The following is a 15809-nucleotide window of genomic DNA, read 5'->3' on the forward strand; positions in this document are numbered from 1 at the left end:
ACAGAAATCCTTGGTAAGATTTTGGATGCAAGCTCTCTTGGCCGGTTTGAACTGAATTCCAGCTAAATTGTTGAGTCAGCAACAAAAACTGGACTGAGAAAACAAAACTATGATGTGTAATTGTGTCTTTTCTAGAATGGAAACATTTTCTACTGGACTGCATCAGAAAGAAGAGTGAATTTTCTCAGCCGGGTCGGTTTTAAAGTGTGCCCAGCTCAGAGAAGCCGGTCCGGTATCCATGGCAACAAGTTTGAGCCGCAACAAGAAGCTTTTTGTCCTCATGGGCCACTTTTCCGAGCTTCGCAGTGACTGGTGTCCTTTTTATTCCATCTCTTTCTCTCGCTCTCTCTCTTTGTCCATCACTTCAGAGCAGATTTTCCCAGGGTGCACGGAGTCCCTGCATGGGGGAGTGTTTACAGGATGTTATCTGTGGCAGTCTCTGTGGAGTGGGTTCTGGTGGAATGCTGGAACTGGATGGAGGAGGAATTTCAAAAGGAGGAGTGACGAGAGACAGGCACAGAGAAAGGGAGAGATAGAGAGAGAGAGAGAGAGAGACAGAGAGAGAGGCACAGAGAGAGAGAGAGAGAGAGAGTATAAATAAATCCCAAGGAAGCTGGTGCTCACAGGCGCAGCTGGACTTCTGGATAACTGGAGTGCAGCCCCCTGGAGTATTTAGCCAAAAAGGTGAGTTTTTATTTTTTATTTAGCAGAAAGAAAGATAGATAGAAAGAAAGAAAGAAAGAAAGAAAGAAAGAAAGAAAGAAAGAAAGAAAGAAAGACAGAAAGAAGGAAAGAAAGAAAGAAAGAAAGAAAGACAGAAAGAAGGAAAGAAAGAAAGAAAGAAAGAAAGAAAGAAAGAAAGAAAGAAAGAAAGAAAGAAAGAAAGAAAGAAAGAAAGAAAGAAAGAAAGAAAGAAAGAAAGAAAGAAAGAAAAGAAAAGTATAGAAAAGCACAAAAATGGTGAAAGCAACCAGAATTCATGCTGATTTTTTTCCTTTTTAAATTGTAAATTTAAAATGATTTTGGGTCTCTGCTGTGGTTTTCTGAAAACTTCTGTGGTTTCTGCTAAAGCAAATAACCTGACCAGTGTTTGATCAAAAGCTCAGACGGACTCGCCTTTTTTTTTTCCTTTTCATTAGATAAGCTTAGCTGCGACAAATGAAACTTTTTCCTCAATATGACCTTATTTCCCAACATTATACAACACAATCACACATCAAACATCTTTTCTCGTCTCTTTGGAATATAATTTGATCGTGTTGCATCATTTTACATTTTTAAAGTTGGTTTTAATTGTTTTTATTCTCATCAGCTGGCTCACATGTGGATGTTTGTAAAAGGACATGTGGCTGAATAATGTGAATCTAATTAGCACGGTGTTAGGAAAAGGCTGGAAAAGACACCAACGATCAGCTGTAATAACTGGTGAGCCTGTGATCTGCTGCTACATACATCTGGACTTTCCTCCATGTTAGGACTGAGAGGCGTTCAGATAATTTGGTGCTAATTAAGCTGAAGAGAGAAGGGTGGTTAAAGTCATGAACAAGTGCAGCAGGAGAGATTTGGGCGTGCCTGTTTCATGAAATGGTTGAGCTCATCTCTCCAGAGTATCTTACATGGAAAAACAAATGATTTTACTGATATAAACCCTGATTTCCCCGGCTCTGAACATCTGTGTTTGCTTTGGGTCTTGGCTGTTGGGGCAGTAAAGTAACGTCCCCAAAGGGCCAGCACTGCTACGTTGTGCAATAATTCACATCATACTCCATCTGTACACACATCACGGTTCAGTTTTGTTCTCTTTCTGTGCAGAAGTGAATTGTTTGTGCCTTTTGAGTTCTTTTTGTGATGTTGGTTAAAACCATGGAGGCCTGAAGTCCCTGTCATTAAGAGCGGCTGTGAGGGCGCGGCATGAAACTGGATGCCAGCGTGTGCTGACATGATCCTACCTTTCGTTTACTGTAGAGTTTGTTTGTCAGGAAAATGTCCTCCAGGAAAAGAGCATCACCTGTTTGTTTACTTTGACTCTTAAATCTGCAGTGTGTAACTTTAGGAAACATTTTTTACATATTTATCAAAAATGTCGCCATCTCATGACTGTTTGGTATGCCTTCTGCCACTGCTAACCAGCGCTGTCAATCATCTCTTGTGTGGCGCTGCTCTCTGCTACGCTGCAGCTATCACTAAAGGCCAGCTCACTAGCCTTTAGTGCTAAGGCTAGTGAGCTTAGCCACCGATGATAGCAGACAGTTTTTCTGTAAGCTGTTTCTCCACCATTAGCACATTGAACAGCGCATACATGAGGATGATTGACAGCGCTAAGCCCCACCTCCTGGTTCTGATTGGTTGTTTTTGGTGCCTTTTGCAGACAGCAATAGTAGCTCAGAGAGAAAGTGGAGATCAATCTTTTCACAGATTATCTGTCACAAAATGGTGACAGTTTCAACAAATGTATATAAAAAAATATTTTACAAAAGCTACATACTGCAAGTTTAAAAGTAGGTTTAAATAACTCACACTATAATGAGCTTTACAAGGGTTTTTTCCATGTTTTCTCTCCTTTCAGGCACCAACTCTCTGGATTTCTGATTAGTTGTGGTTACTGTGACAAACTTAGAGATGAATAGTGTGGCAGACTGGCTCGTTGAAAACAGGGACAAGATCGAGAAAGGCGTGGAGATGATGGGTCAAGCCTCCGAGGTGCTGGCCGTCACCGTGGGGCAGCTTCACCCCATGCTGGAGGCCATTTTCGTGGCCTCCTCCGAACTCCTCAGCAACCCTGAGGGCAATGAAGCTCGCTACCTGACTCAGCAGTTTAAAAAAGTCAACTCCAAACTGGAGGGGATCCAAGACGAGATCGACAAACTCGCCCTGGAGCAGAAGAAGTCGTCCATGAACAAGCAGAACTTTCACCGGGAGGCGAAGATTATCAGTCAGTACGAAAAGTTTCAGGAATTTGTCAACGCCAAGCCAACGTACAGGGAGACGAAGAAGGAGAAGTTCCTGAGCCATTATGAGAACACAGACAGCGACCTGAACTTGGACGCCCTCTACAACGCCGTCAAGGGCGAGAGCATGTCGAATGAGACCGTGCTGGACACGGTGCTTGCCACCGAGCACCGTAGCAGGAGGGCAGTCGAGGATTTCTGTGCTCAGCTGAAGAAGTTGTTTGTGATGGGCATCATCGCCGTCATGGGCCACGCTGCGCTCCAGGAGGGAATCGTCGGCAAGGAGATGGTCAAGAAGTGGCAAGACCGAATGGAGGACGTGGAGAAACGCATGAAAGCAGCTGTGGATGACTGCACCGAGAACTTCGCCACGCAGGCCAAGACCGACATGGAGAACCAGCTCCGGCAAAACCCTGGCACCGTCGACACCGAGTTCACCAAATCCCTCCTGGAGTCGCTGGTTAAAAAGTACGACTGGGTGAGCTGGTCCATCCGGGCCTTCGCCGACCGGGAGCGCATTTTCTTCTTCAACTGGCTGGCGGGAAAGAAGTACCACGGCAGCGGCGGAGTCAACTGGTTTGACATTCTGACCAAGAACAAGGTCAAGGTAGTGGTGTCATTCTGCGTCGACCCGCAGCCCATCAACAAGAGCCAGATCCAGGAGGAGATCGAGCAGCAGAAGCTGAAGGGCAACATGATGGCGGTGGCTTTGTCTTTGCACAAGACCTTCCCCAACTGCCTGGTCCACGCCTTGAGCCACTACAAGGCCGTGGTGGAGAGCAACAACTTCAGGGAGGACTGCTACTACTACGGGAAACACAAACGGGCCTACCTGTGCATCCATCCAGAGTAGACGCCGAGGAAGAGGACACACTCAGAGGAGAGACTTTAGGACATCTAGTCAATATGGATCTGTATCTTATGGTGTATAATCTGCTTTGGGGACTGCTTTGTGATTCCTTTTCTCGTAGAATTTCTTACTTTTTCTCAATGTTTCCTCTTATGCAAATTATGGTTTTCATAGAAAATTTTCAGCCGGCTTCCTGCATTCATGTCATTTGAGTTGACATTAAGCAGGAAAGCTAGAAATCTACCAGATATTTCACCTTTCATTCAGACCCACTCCACCTTTGGACAATGCCTGCAGCAAATCTTTGGTTGATTTATGGTGGTAATTTATTACTGTCAAGAGTTTGAAACAACATGTTGAGCATAACAGGTAATTAAAGGCTGTCAAAATGTTTTAATTATCAGCAGAACTGTGTTGAAATTCTTTAATCTGAAGAAGGCAGCTTCTGTTTAGCTCCTACTGGGTTCATTTGGTCTGTAACTTTTAGATGCATCCCTGCTGCTACGGCCGAATTAAATGTCCGAATTACTTCCTTATTGTAAGTTTAGTAAAGGCCTGGTCATTAACTCTTGGTCTGATGGAGCTGCTGGAGCAGGAAAGCATCCAAACGTTGAGACTGGAGAACTGAAGTTTCAGACACCCGGCTTAAAGAAAGGTACTGAAGCTAACGGCTAGTCCAGGAAAAGCAAGAAAATCTGATTCCATGTTATAGAAAAGCTACTTTAGAAACAATTTGGATCAGATTTACTTCAGGAGGTCAGTGATGCTGGTGTAAAAATAAAAAATATAGCATTTCAAGACCTTTTTTGCACTGAGGGTGATTGTTAAAAATGTTTCTTGTAAGTTTTTGCTTTTATTTTTGTGAAAGTTTTGGTTGTTTGAGTCGTTCTAAGATTTACATTATCTGCCCAGACTCAGACCTTGCTCTTGGACTTGCTCTTTAGCTTTAGCATTAGCTTTTGTGCAACAGAAAACCTGAAATGACAAACCAACAACATGAGACTGTGACAGAGTTATGAACACAGATCTATCTGTTTAGGCAAAATAAATGTTGAAAATGACAATAAATATGAAAATAATTTGCAGTTTATCTTTTGTGGCAGATTTGTAAATTCTGCTTAGCATCAAAAAATCTACGGTACTTTAAGCCTGAAAATGCAGACAAAACTGAAGCCAACAAATCAGTTTGGGATTTTTTTCAGCAGCTTCAAAGATCCTCTACCATCTGAAAACCACAACTTATTGTCTCATTCATGTATTCATAAGCTTTGATGTTCTGGTCCGTCCAGTCTGAGTCTCGCTGTGAATGTTTGTCTGAAAATAAAATCCACCTCCAGAGATCTTAGTTTATATTTAGAATGAACATTAGAATAATTCAGGATTTCCATTTTACAGGAGATCAGATGAACTGAGTTTGTCGTCTGGTAAAAACCTCCAGGACAGGTGAGCCATTAGTCTGATCATTAAGATGTTTTATTATATTATTATAGCACAGAGTATGCAGAATATGAAGAAATGATCATTTTTATGTTTGTTGGTGATATATACATAAATTATGCTTTTGGTGCAATATATTAAAGCTGGACACACCAAGTACAATCATAATTATATGTATAATTATATGTATTCACTTTAATTTGTAATAAACAACAGAATAAAGCAGTCATTGTCATCTGGTCATCATTAATCTGAGATTTAATCCCATTCTTGGGGTCTAAACCTCATTAAAAACATGATTATATGTAATTTTCTGCTTAATTTTTGGCATTAGCAGTAAAGGGGCCATTTTATCAGCTAAGTTGAGGAGCAACACCCTTTTTTCTCCAGCCTAGTTGTCAGTGTGGCAGGGTGTGCCTCTTCCCTGTAACATGAGAGCCACATGACCAATAGGAAGACAAACAGGCTGGAGTTTAGATTTCTTCCGCAAACTTTACGAGGTGAGTCCGTTTCTGGTCCAAATCTTTCAAAGTAAACAGAGAAAAAAACCTGCGACGGTTCGGTTGGATTATAATCCGATCGATTCTTCCGACCTGACTTCATTCCAGTCTGTTGTTACATAATCGAGTCATTTTTATCCCCGTTTCGGCGCATTTCGTTCGATTTAAACGCAGATTCCTTAAAAACGCAGCTCTATTTGTTGAAGTCGGATGAATGAAGGAAAGAATCTGCTGAAGGTTTCCAGTTTTGATCTAAATATAAAAGTTTTTGGGCCAGCTCAGTTTTTCCAGGAAGTGTCTGCCGGAACCTCTCGGTCCTCGTTGCGCTGCGCAGAAACTCGCCGCAGATCTGCTAACATGCGCTGTTTGTTTGTTTCTCTGCGGCCTTCTGCTGTCAAATGATCCAATTAGAGGCCTTGTAGCGCGGACTGATCGATACGTTTTACATTAAGAGGGTGCATTAACAGAGGGTGGAGGGATTTCCGCCGCAGTGGTCAGACTGGGCGGTGAACTGGGTAAACTGGCACTGACGAATGAAACCCGAACTGTGTCCTGCTTTTTATGCTGTCATAAATATCTTTATGTTTCTAATCAAGCGTTCCTGCTTTTACCAGGAAACGTTGCACATATTCTCTGTTTATGTCGAAAGAAATTAGGTTGTTTTTTTTATCTTTTTTTCTGTATATTTACTCTGAAGCATCCAGACTTTCTTTAAAAGTTCTTTTTTTTAGCTCTTTAAAGATGTTTCTATGAGTTTAGTATTTTTTTTGCTACACTTTAAAATACAAAAGTCCAGATAAAGGCCTATTACAGCTTGTCATGTATCAGGGATGTTTAATCCAAATCAAGCCTCATGTCTAAAAACTGAAATAAAACTCATCTAGTCTGGAAATCAAACCATTTCAGGATAAAATATGAACCCCAATCATCTCTGTTCTGTGAGCATCCGCTGCTCCTGTTTCTGAAAATGTGATTTATTTCTGTGTGGAAGTGAGACGCTGAGCAGCGAGGATGGAGATTATTCCCACAATCAGCTTCAGTTACTGTAAAACCTTCATTTTCTGCCTCTTTTTGCAGGAATAAACGACGCAACTCTGTGGGGATATCTCAGTGTTTGCAGAAAACTTTTCAAAGATTCTATTTTAAAATTAATGTTTAAATATTTGGCCACACTTTAATGAAAAAGTTATCCTTAGATGCTTTCTCTCATTCAGGGTATTTTATTAAGATTTTGGTAAAAAAGCAAACACAAAGGAGTGATTAATTGTGAAATTAAAGAAAAATGAACCAGAATTGTGCTTATTTTTATTACAAAAATGAAAGTCTGTAAAATGTGGGATGGTTTAGTATTTATTGCTGAACTCCAGTCAGACTGGAAACGTTTAGGTTTTGGTCTCATCACAGGATTCTCCATCTGTGTTCAAAATGTGAAAACAATTTCAGTAATGGTTCCAAAAAAGGAATTTAAATACAACAGATGCGCGATATATCGACATCGGTATCGGTATCTGTATCGGTCCGATAAATAGAACCACTGATGTTTATTCCCATCTTGATTCTGTTTCAGCAGGAACTTGTCATGTGGTTTTGTTTGGTCATGTGACCATGATGCAGCAAAGGATTGTGGGAAGTTAAACTAAAGCAATGAATTCAGTGTTGTTGTTATTGTTGGTGCTAAAATGTGTCTGGAAATATTCATAAAATAAATAGTATTTAAATATTTTATCAGCCATATTAGCAATTTGTCAACTATCAGCATCGGCCCAAATTTTTACATCCAGAATAAAAAAGATTTTCTCTCATAGTGGAAGGTTTCCTCATTAAAACAAATAAATACATTATTTAAATTTGATGTCATCAAACTTCTGACCCTTAGTTGTTTTTTGTCCTTTGAATTATTTTGTTCAATCTTAGAACAGAATTTAGATCAACTTTATATGAATCTACAAAATACGTTATAGTGAGAATCAGATTAAAACTGCAGTATGTAACTTTTATAAAAATACATATTTATTTTACATGTTGGTAGAAATTGTCACTATATTGTGACAGTATGTTATGAAAAATGCCTTTTCCTAGCGCTAATTAGAAACAACCAATCAGAGCCAGGAGGCGGGTCTTAGTGCTGTCAATCAATCTTGTGTACTTGCTGCTGAAAAGCCTGATCCTCTCCTCCCTCTTTGCTCTCTGCTAGCTACAACTTCTTCCCCTTAGCAGTCTGTCATGAATGCTAAGGCTAGTTAGCATAACCAACAATTACAGGGGATAAACAGTAATCCTGGAATGGTAAGTTGTTTCTCTGCCATTAGCACATTCAGCAGCATGTTCACAAGTTTGATTGACAACACTGAAACTCGCGTCTGGTTGGTTGTTTTGGTGCATTTCTTTGATAGCAGCTCAGGTATAGGAGGTGGAGGAGATCGATCTTTTTACCACATGGTGACACTGAAACATATTTTATTCTTATAAAAGTCCCATCCTGCAGCTGTAATGCAAAGAAAAGCAGGAAGGCTGTGAGTTTAAATGTTTCTGGAAACGTCTTTGTGAGCAGACTGCAGTTCTCCCTCGGCGCTGTTTGATGGATCGGGCCGGGAATGGGCGCTATCTGCCGCCCCCAGCCCTCCGTCGAGATAAACCCGGGGAGCGAACCGACATCAGCAGAGGCAGGGAGACACAAACCAGCTGACAGTTTATTTTCCATTGTCTCGTTGCCATGGTTACTTGCTGAGTTTCACTGGAAAATGCGCCAGCTGGTCCAGCAAGTTTAACCTCTTGTACTTAATCACGTCCCACGCCCGCTGCTCTGATATTGACCGAGGAGGAAGGGAGGGAAAGAGAGGAGGAGGGGAGGAGACGGTAAAAACTGCATCAACCAGGATGAGAGCAACACAAAGGAAATAAAACACACCTGAAATAAAACACACCTGCCAGCTGCAGGAACTTTAGACTCTTAATTATGTCCCTCAGGGATGTGCTGTGGTGGTGCAGGGGTTAAGCAAAACCCACATAAGGAGGCCTTAGTCCTTGCCGTTGCTGTCGCAGGTTCGATTCCCGGCCTGGTGACCTTTGCCGCATGTCTTCCCCCTTCTCTCCTTACCCACTTTCCTGTCAATTAACTATCAAATAAAGGCCACTACAGCCAATAAAAACTTTTAAAAAAAATTATGTCCCTCAAAAACACCAAATTTTATTTTTGGTCTAATTTTAATGCAATTGTTTTAGAAAAAGTACTAATTATAAGAGAAATAATCTGCCATTTGAATACAACATTTCTCCCATACTCTGAATTAAAATGTCAATTTATTTCACTTATATTTAGTTTTTTATCAACATTAATGAATTACTTGCTTTAAAGGGTTAGGGTTAAGCTTCTATATCTTGCTGTAAAGTTAGCTTTGTCTCATCTCAAGTGTTCGGAGATATCTGCACTAGAAAACAAACTGGAAAAGTCTGTAAGATTAGATTTTTTTTGCAGGACATAATTTGATTTCCCCCAGTTTCCAGGTTTGCAGCAGGACATGTCTGAACATGTCCCGCTGCTCCAAGTGGGCATTTCTTAATCTGATTCCTGGCATCTGGGACAGATTTATTCCTGGATTTTGACTTCAGCTGAAGTGGAATAAAGTGAGACAGAAGCAAAGTATGTTCATAAAAACATGTTTAGATTAAAATCTAGAGTTCTGACTCCTGCTTTGTGAAAGTACATCTAGGCTACATTAATCTGCATCATACCTGGATTGCATTTAAAGTTTAGCTCCAACTCAGAAATAACTTTAGTTACTGGAAATGAATGTTTTTGTTTCAGATGCTTGCAAATACCAAATTATGCCCAAAATAATTTTCTGTCCTCCTGCCTGGAAAGTTTAAAGGTTTTAAACTGAACTCAGAAGCTATTTTAGTATTTTTATTTTTTATTTTATTTTATTTTTAAACTATGCTTGAGTTGGATTTTTGTTTTGTGAAAATCCTTCAAGCTTCTCCGACGTCCCTGAGGATCAGAAGATCATAACTTTACTTTTTTTGTGTTTAATCAAGCTGAAAATTAAATCAATTTAAAAGAGTGACCTGGGCAATGGAACAGGATTATTTAAGTTAAGTTGATCATAGTATTAGTTTGTTAATAAAAATTAAATTAATTTCAGAGTAAACCTGCATTTGTATGTTTACTGTGCTGGAAAGAAAATACTAAAATTTATCAACTAGCCATACCTACACTTCCTAAAAACAGTCAGAAAAGTCTAAAAAGAGCCTGAACTAAAGTTAAAACTTCGCAAAGGTTTTTCTAGTAATTGTGATCATCAATCTTTTTGTTCAAACCTGTACTGTACTGTACTGTTGTTACAAACTGGAATGATTTGGACAACATGCAAAAACAATCAGCAAAAGACAGAATGGCAGCATAAATATTTTAAAACAGGAAGAAGAGACAGGAAAATAACATTTGATGCATTAATAACATTAAATAAATCATGTTTAGTGTTTGTAAAAGATGTGTTTCTCTATTCAACAGGAGACTCTGTCTGGTCTTTACTTCCTGTATGAATCTCATAATGAAAGCTTTTAAAAACAGACCAATGCAAATAACAAGTTAATGTCAAACATAATTTGAGAAACATTTGTGACCTGAATTATCCCAGGCCAATAATTATACCAAACTGTTGAATTACAGTAAAACATCACTAGAAATGTGACATTTTCTTGTTTTGTTCTTGATTTCTCCATAAATCAAAATCAGTTCAGGTAAACATGATCGGATGTTTTTTAAACCTGAACTAATTCTTCTACTTTCACGTTGAGTGTTTTTGAAAGACTGATTGATGTTATCACGGCATTCCTTAGAGAAACTCCTGGATTCCTGCTCAAAGTTGAGCTGTTCTGGCCAGTCCCTCCAAACATGATCCTCCGTGTTTAACTATGGAGACCATTAGCATGACATAAAACCAGTCCAGCCCATGGCGGTGTTACATCATTATTGACTCATTCCTCTCTGGGTGTGACCAGCAGCTAAAACCGAAGCTCACTCGGCTCTTTCTCTCTCTTCTTATCAGCTTCTGCAGTTTTTCTAGAAGACGGAGGAGAGCTGGCTGCAGTCTGAAGACGTTTACAGAGCCGTAAGTGTATTTACAGAACCAGAAACAATCATTACACTGCAAAAACACAAAATCTTACCGAGTGATTTGGGTCTAGTTTGTAGAGCAAATATCTTAGTACACTTGAAACGAGACAAAACTAACTCATAAGTGACTTTTCAGGAAGATATAGGTGTTTGTGTTACGTCAGTAATTCCTTAATATTAATGAAAAGTTACTAGTTACATTGACAGATTATTTCACTGATACTAAGTGCATCATTTATCATATATCATGATTAATTTCTTGTCCTGATAAAAATGTGAATTAATAATGTTTAAAAAAAGATGTTCATTTTATCAGGGTTGTTATTTTTACTATTTTCTATACTGTTTGTGCAATGAGTGCATTAATAAATATCAATAAATTTGTAAATATGACTAAATACCTTTACAGCATTTAGCAGCAGTTTGGTGATACAAATTACACTTCATTATGAGAGCGGTGTTTTGTACATAGTTTTCAGCAGCAACTATTTGTGGGGGCTTTAATTCTCTATCACAAAGTCACAAGCATACAGTTACCTTGAAAAAGAAGTAATAAATAGTTTTTATTATCACATTCATCATTATCACGATTTCACAAAATATTCTGATCAAACCTTTAAGTCCATATCGTCCAGTCCTAATAACTCAACATTTTTCCATGTTATAAGTACCAATGGAACTGGTACATTTTCATCAATGTCGAAGAATTATTTACTTTAATTAAACTCCTATCGACTTCTTGCAGCCTGACGACACGCAGACAGGATCCCACCCCATCTCTGCTGGGGGGCAAAAAGCCGCTGACTAACGTTGGTTTTACCTGTTAAGTTGTCAATATAACGCCTGACATATAAAATAAAAAAGGGACACAATTGTCAACAACTGGATAACAATATCAGGAAAACCAGTAGAGCAGGTGTTTAAATTAGCTAATCTACCGCTGCAGTGTTAGCTTAGCTAATAGCAGCGGTGGCTAATCTACCACAGCGATCGCTTATTAATAATCAAAAAATAGATATCAAGCCCAGAAACATTCAACCGTGACGGTTTGCAGGTTCTGTACGTTGTGTGGAAAATGTTTTTTTGGCGTTGATTCCTGAAACGTTCAACAACTCAGTTGCTATGGCAACGAGTAGCGTCAAGCCGAGCGAGAAGAAATAAGTACAGATGAGTGGTTTGTGAGTTGTTCTTCAACGGGTTTTCCTCGTTATTTTCCTCTTTGCTTTGGGGGAATAAATGAATAGTGCCTACAGCTCCAGGTCTCATTTAGTTAACGGAGTTGTTCTGTCGCAGCAGTGAACCGCATGTAAAATAATACTGTATCCTTTTTGCCCTCCAGCGTTGTGCGCATGGGCGAAATTTCCAGATGTAAACAGCAACATGTAAGGGGCCTATTTCTTGCTGAAAAGTAATTTATATGTTAGTTTTGTCTTATTTAAAGTGTACTAAGATCTTTGCAATAGAAACTAGACCAAACTAGACTTTGTGTTTTTGCAGTGTTCTCATAATTTCTCTTTCTAAAGTCTAAGTTTCTGTTTTCTTTCTGTTCACAGGACATTTTGAGAGACACCAGCCAACGATGGCGAATGCGTTACAGAAGCTTGTGGTGGAGAAGAAGGACATGGTGGAGACGGTGATGGAGGTGTTCGAACAGGGAGCCGAAGTGGTGGCCAGCATCGCCGGAGACCTCTTCCCCGTGTTTTCCATCGCCGCTCCCATTGTCAAGCTGGCTCTGGACAACGTGGAGAGCAAAGAGGCAGCCTTCATGAAGGAGCAGTTCCAGAAGGTCCGAGACCGCCTGGAGGTGGCCTCCGAGGAGCTGCAGCGGATCAACGACGAGATCAAGAAGAGCGGGGTGGATGCTGCCTACTTCTCTGTGGAGGAAAACATCACCAACCAGTTCAGGAAGTACATGGACATCCTCAACGCCAAGCCGAAGTTCAGAGAGGTGAAGAAGAAGCTTTTCCTGGAACATTTTGCCAAAACCGGTGGAGAAAAGAACCTGCACATCCTCTACAACGCTGTGACCGGAGAAACTTTCTCTGGGGAGCCGATCCTCGAGATCATCCAGAACTATGAGGAGAAAAGCCGCCGACCGATGGAGGACTTTTGTGCTCGACTGAAGAACCTCTTCTGCGTGGGGCTCATTGCGCTGTTGGGGCACGCTGCCCTGAAAGGCTACGACGAAGATGAGGCTCTTCTGAAAGAGTGGGGGGAAAACATGAACAAAGTCCAAGCCAAAATGAACGCCGTCATCGAAGACTGCATCGTTAGCTTCCCTAAGCAGGCCGAACAGGACTCCCGCCGCCTGGTGAGAGACCAGGAGGGCTTGGCCAACCAGCAGCTAGCCGACGCTATCATCGAGAAGCTAAAGAAGAAGTACGACTGGGTGGGCTGGTCTGTGCGCGTCTTCAGGTCTCCCACTGGCCTGTTCGCCAACAAGAAGGACTTCCAGTGCGCCACTGGGAAGAGTCGCTTCCAGGTTCCCACATCGGACGAGAAACTGAATATCTGGGTGTCGTTCAGCTCCTCGCCTGAACCCGTGGATAAGAGCCACATCCAGCAGCTGATCGAGAGTCAGAAGAAGCTCACCGTGGTGGGTGTAGCCGAGTTGCTGTTCGAGAAGCTGCCGGGCGACTGCGTCGTCCACACCATCAAATCCAGCAAAGACCTGGGCTGCTGCTGGAGCTTCGAGGACGACCTTCACTACTGGGAGGAGCACAAGAACTTCTACGTCTGCGTTCATTCAGCCTGAAGTTTTAGAGAAAACAAATTATAGCACCAATTATTACCTATTATCTATTATGCTGCTCCGCTGTCCTCTGACCTTACAAATATTCCTCAGAGTGGGCCTTTAGATATTATAAAGTTGAGAGTGTTCATGAGGAGTAAGTATCTTACGTGCGGGTGGGATCTGAGTGAAGCTAACAGCTATCAGAGCAAAACCTTTCAACCAGGGAGACATTAAAGACTCACATTTCCAAAGATTTATGTGATTTAACCAACTGCATCCATGTTGCCAGGTAACTGCAGCTTTTTCAATCCCAAAATGAAAATAAAACGCTAAAAATAAGCACATGTATTTATCCATATTAATTTGCATTAACAGAAGAAGAAATCAGAAAAAGCTGCAGAGCAACAAGGACATTGTTGAGTTAATAAATTAAGAAATTACACAATCATCTTTTGCAAGAGCATATTTTCAGAGCAACTTCAATTTGATTGTTTTTGTCAGTTTTTATTGGCCTGCTGTGTTTGTGTGTAGCTGTTAGCATTGCTGTCCTGAAAACAAGTTAGTACTCTAAAAAAATTATTTTAGAAAACGTTTTATTCCTTTCTTGCACCTTCTACTGTGTAAAAAAATCATCTCCGCTCCCATTGAGATAAACTCTGATGTGAGTTTCATAACAATGTTCCTCTTCTTTTGAAGATTTTGGCAGGATTTAATGTTTCAACCTGGACATGTTTTTATTAGAAAGAGAAAATTGTTTTGGATGTTCTGGTGCTGATGAAGCTGAGCTCAACCTAAATGAGTCGTTTGTATCAAAACCACAGGAAAAACTGCAAACCCTCCGTTTGATTCAACTTTTAGTTTTTATTTGTCCTAAATAAAAATGACACATTGTTTGTTTTTCTGTCCACTGAGCCTTAATCAGCCCTGATGCTCCTGCAGCAGCTTCAGTGTCGTCAAACGTCTCCACGTTTCTTCTTGCTCTCACGTTTCGCTTTTTTTGTGCAGCTGAAATTCACTTTTGAAAGGTTTAGTTGAATTTTGATTCATTTTGGGTTTTTGGGTTTTTATTCAAATGTTTCTAATCTGACATTCATGTTCACACGACCTGCTGACAATGCAGTCATATTCAATAGATTATAAACTGCTTCAAAGAATCAAACATACTTTTTATTAATTAAGCCCACATTTCTGTTTCAAAATGTTTTTTCCATCTGTAAACAGAAAATCATGATAATTAAAATATCTTAAAATATCAGTCTGTGTGGAATGTATCTTTATGATGTGTCTCAGTTTTTGAGTTTATTAATGAAACTAATGTACTTTTAAAAAGATTTATTGAATGTGACTGTATCATGCACTGACTCATCATAGTTGTGGGTTTTCTGCTCTTTTGTCACCGTTATGTTTCTTCTTCTTCAACTGATATAAAAAAAACTCAATAACACATTTTGTGACTTTTTTATTTTACACTTTCTATTGCAATGGTTCTCTGGTACCAACAAAATAAATAAATCTTCATTAAATGCATGATTTGTGATTCATGGATTATTGTTTCTTTATCTTCTTTCTGTAAACATCAAACGCCTCAACTTTAAGTTACATTCATGCTGTTTCATTAACAGCATGATTTTTTTAAAGGCACAGAGTTAATAATGAACATGTTTTACAGATAAACTGGTTTTTAACAGCACAGATGTTTAGCATCAGCCAGGCTTGTTTATGCTTTAAAATTTTCTCCATTTTGTTTTCAGTGAAAGATGTTGGTTCATTATATTCTGAACAAACCAACTTATTTTTAAATAAAAATGAGATAAAAACAATTTATACACATTTTGTGGTCATTTCATCTCTTCAGTTCGACTGCAGTGTTTTAAGACCCAGCTCTTCTGAGGACAAATCTTACAACCTGGTAGAAAAAGGAAACGGATTCAGTGGTTTTCTAGTTTGGAAACACCCACAGTGCTCTGTAATCATGCGGTTGTGGCTTTTCTATATTCGGCTTGCAGACACTCATGTCTTGCATTTTACAACAGCAGCAAGTCGTTGGTCTGAACCGTTTCTGTTTTTATTATCTCTACAGAACTTTAAAAATCAATTCTGCTCTGCGTCTCAATGCAGTTAGCATCGTCACCAATGACCGATGCTTTTCCTGTTATGGTGAATTGTTTCTCTGCCATCAACATATTTAGCAGCGAGTACATAGTATGGTTGACAGCGCTGAGAC

General features: G+C 39.9%; 1 protein-coding gene across 4 annotated transcripts; it reads left to right on the forward strand.

Moving 5' to 3' along the window:
- The first annotated feature begins 275 nt into the window (after positions 1-275).
- Positions 276-15112, forward strand: LOC122831821 (protein rapunzel-like). Of its 4 annotated transcripts, none has more exons than XM_044118319.1 (3): positions 276-684; positions 10784-10846; positions 12405-15112. In XM_044118319.1, exon 3 carries the CDS (start codon positions 12431-12433, stop codon positions 13604-13606), a length of 1176 nt encoding a protein of 391 aa, XP_043974254.1. In that variant the 5' UTR covers positions 276-684; positions 10784-10846; positions 12405-12430; the 3' UTR covers positions 13607-15112. The 4 variants fall into 4 exon arrangements, with proteins under 4 accessions (XP_043974254.1, XP_043974252.1, XP_043974253.1 ...); XM_044118318.1 differs by lacking the exon at positions 276-684 and adding an exon at positions 5307-5735; XM_044118317.1 differs by lacking the exons at positions 10784-10846; positions 12405-15112 and adding an exon at positions 2567-5460 and having other exon boundaries at positions 578-684.
- The last annotated feature ends 697 nt before the right edge of the window (positions 15113-15809 follow it).

Source organism: Gambusia affinis, linkage group LG05 (genome assembly GCF_019740435.1).
Source record: "Gambusia affinis linkage group LG05, SWU_Gaff_1.0, whole genome shotgun sequence".
NCBI lineage: Eukaryota > Metazoa > Chordata > Actinopteri > Cyprinodontiformes > Poeciliidae > Gambusia > Gambusia affinis.

Excerpts from the sequence above, each read along its gene's own strand:
- LOC122831821 (XM_044118317.1), top strand. The coding sequence starts at position 2,620 with ATGAATAGTGTGGCAGACTGGCTCGTTGAAAACAGGGACAAGATCGAG.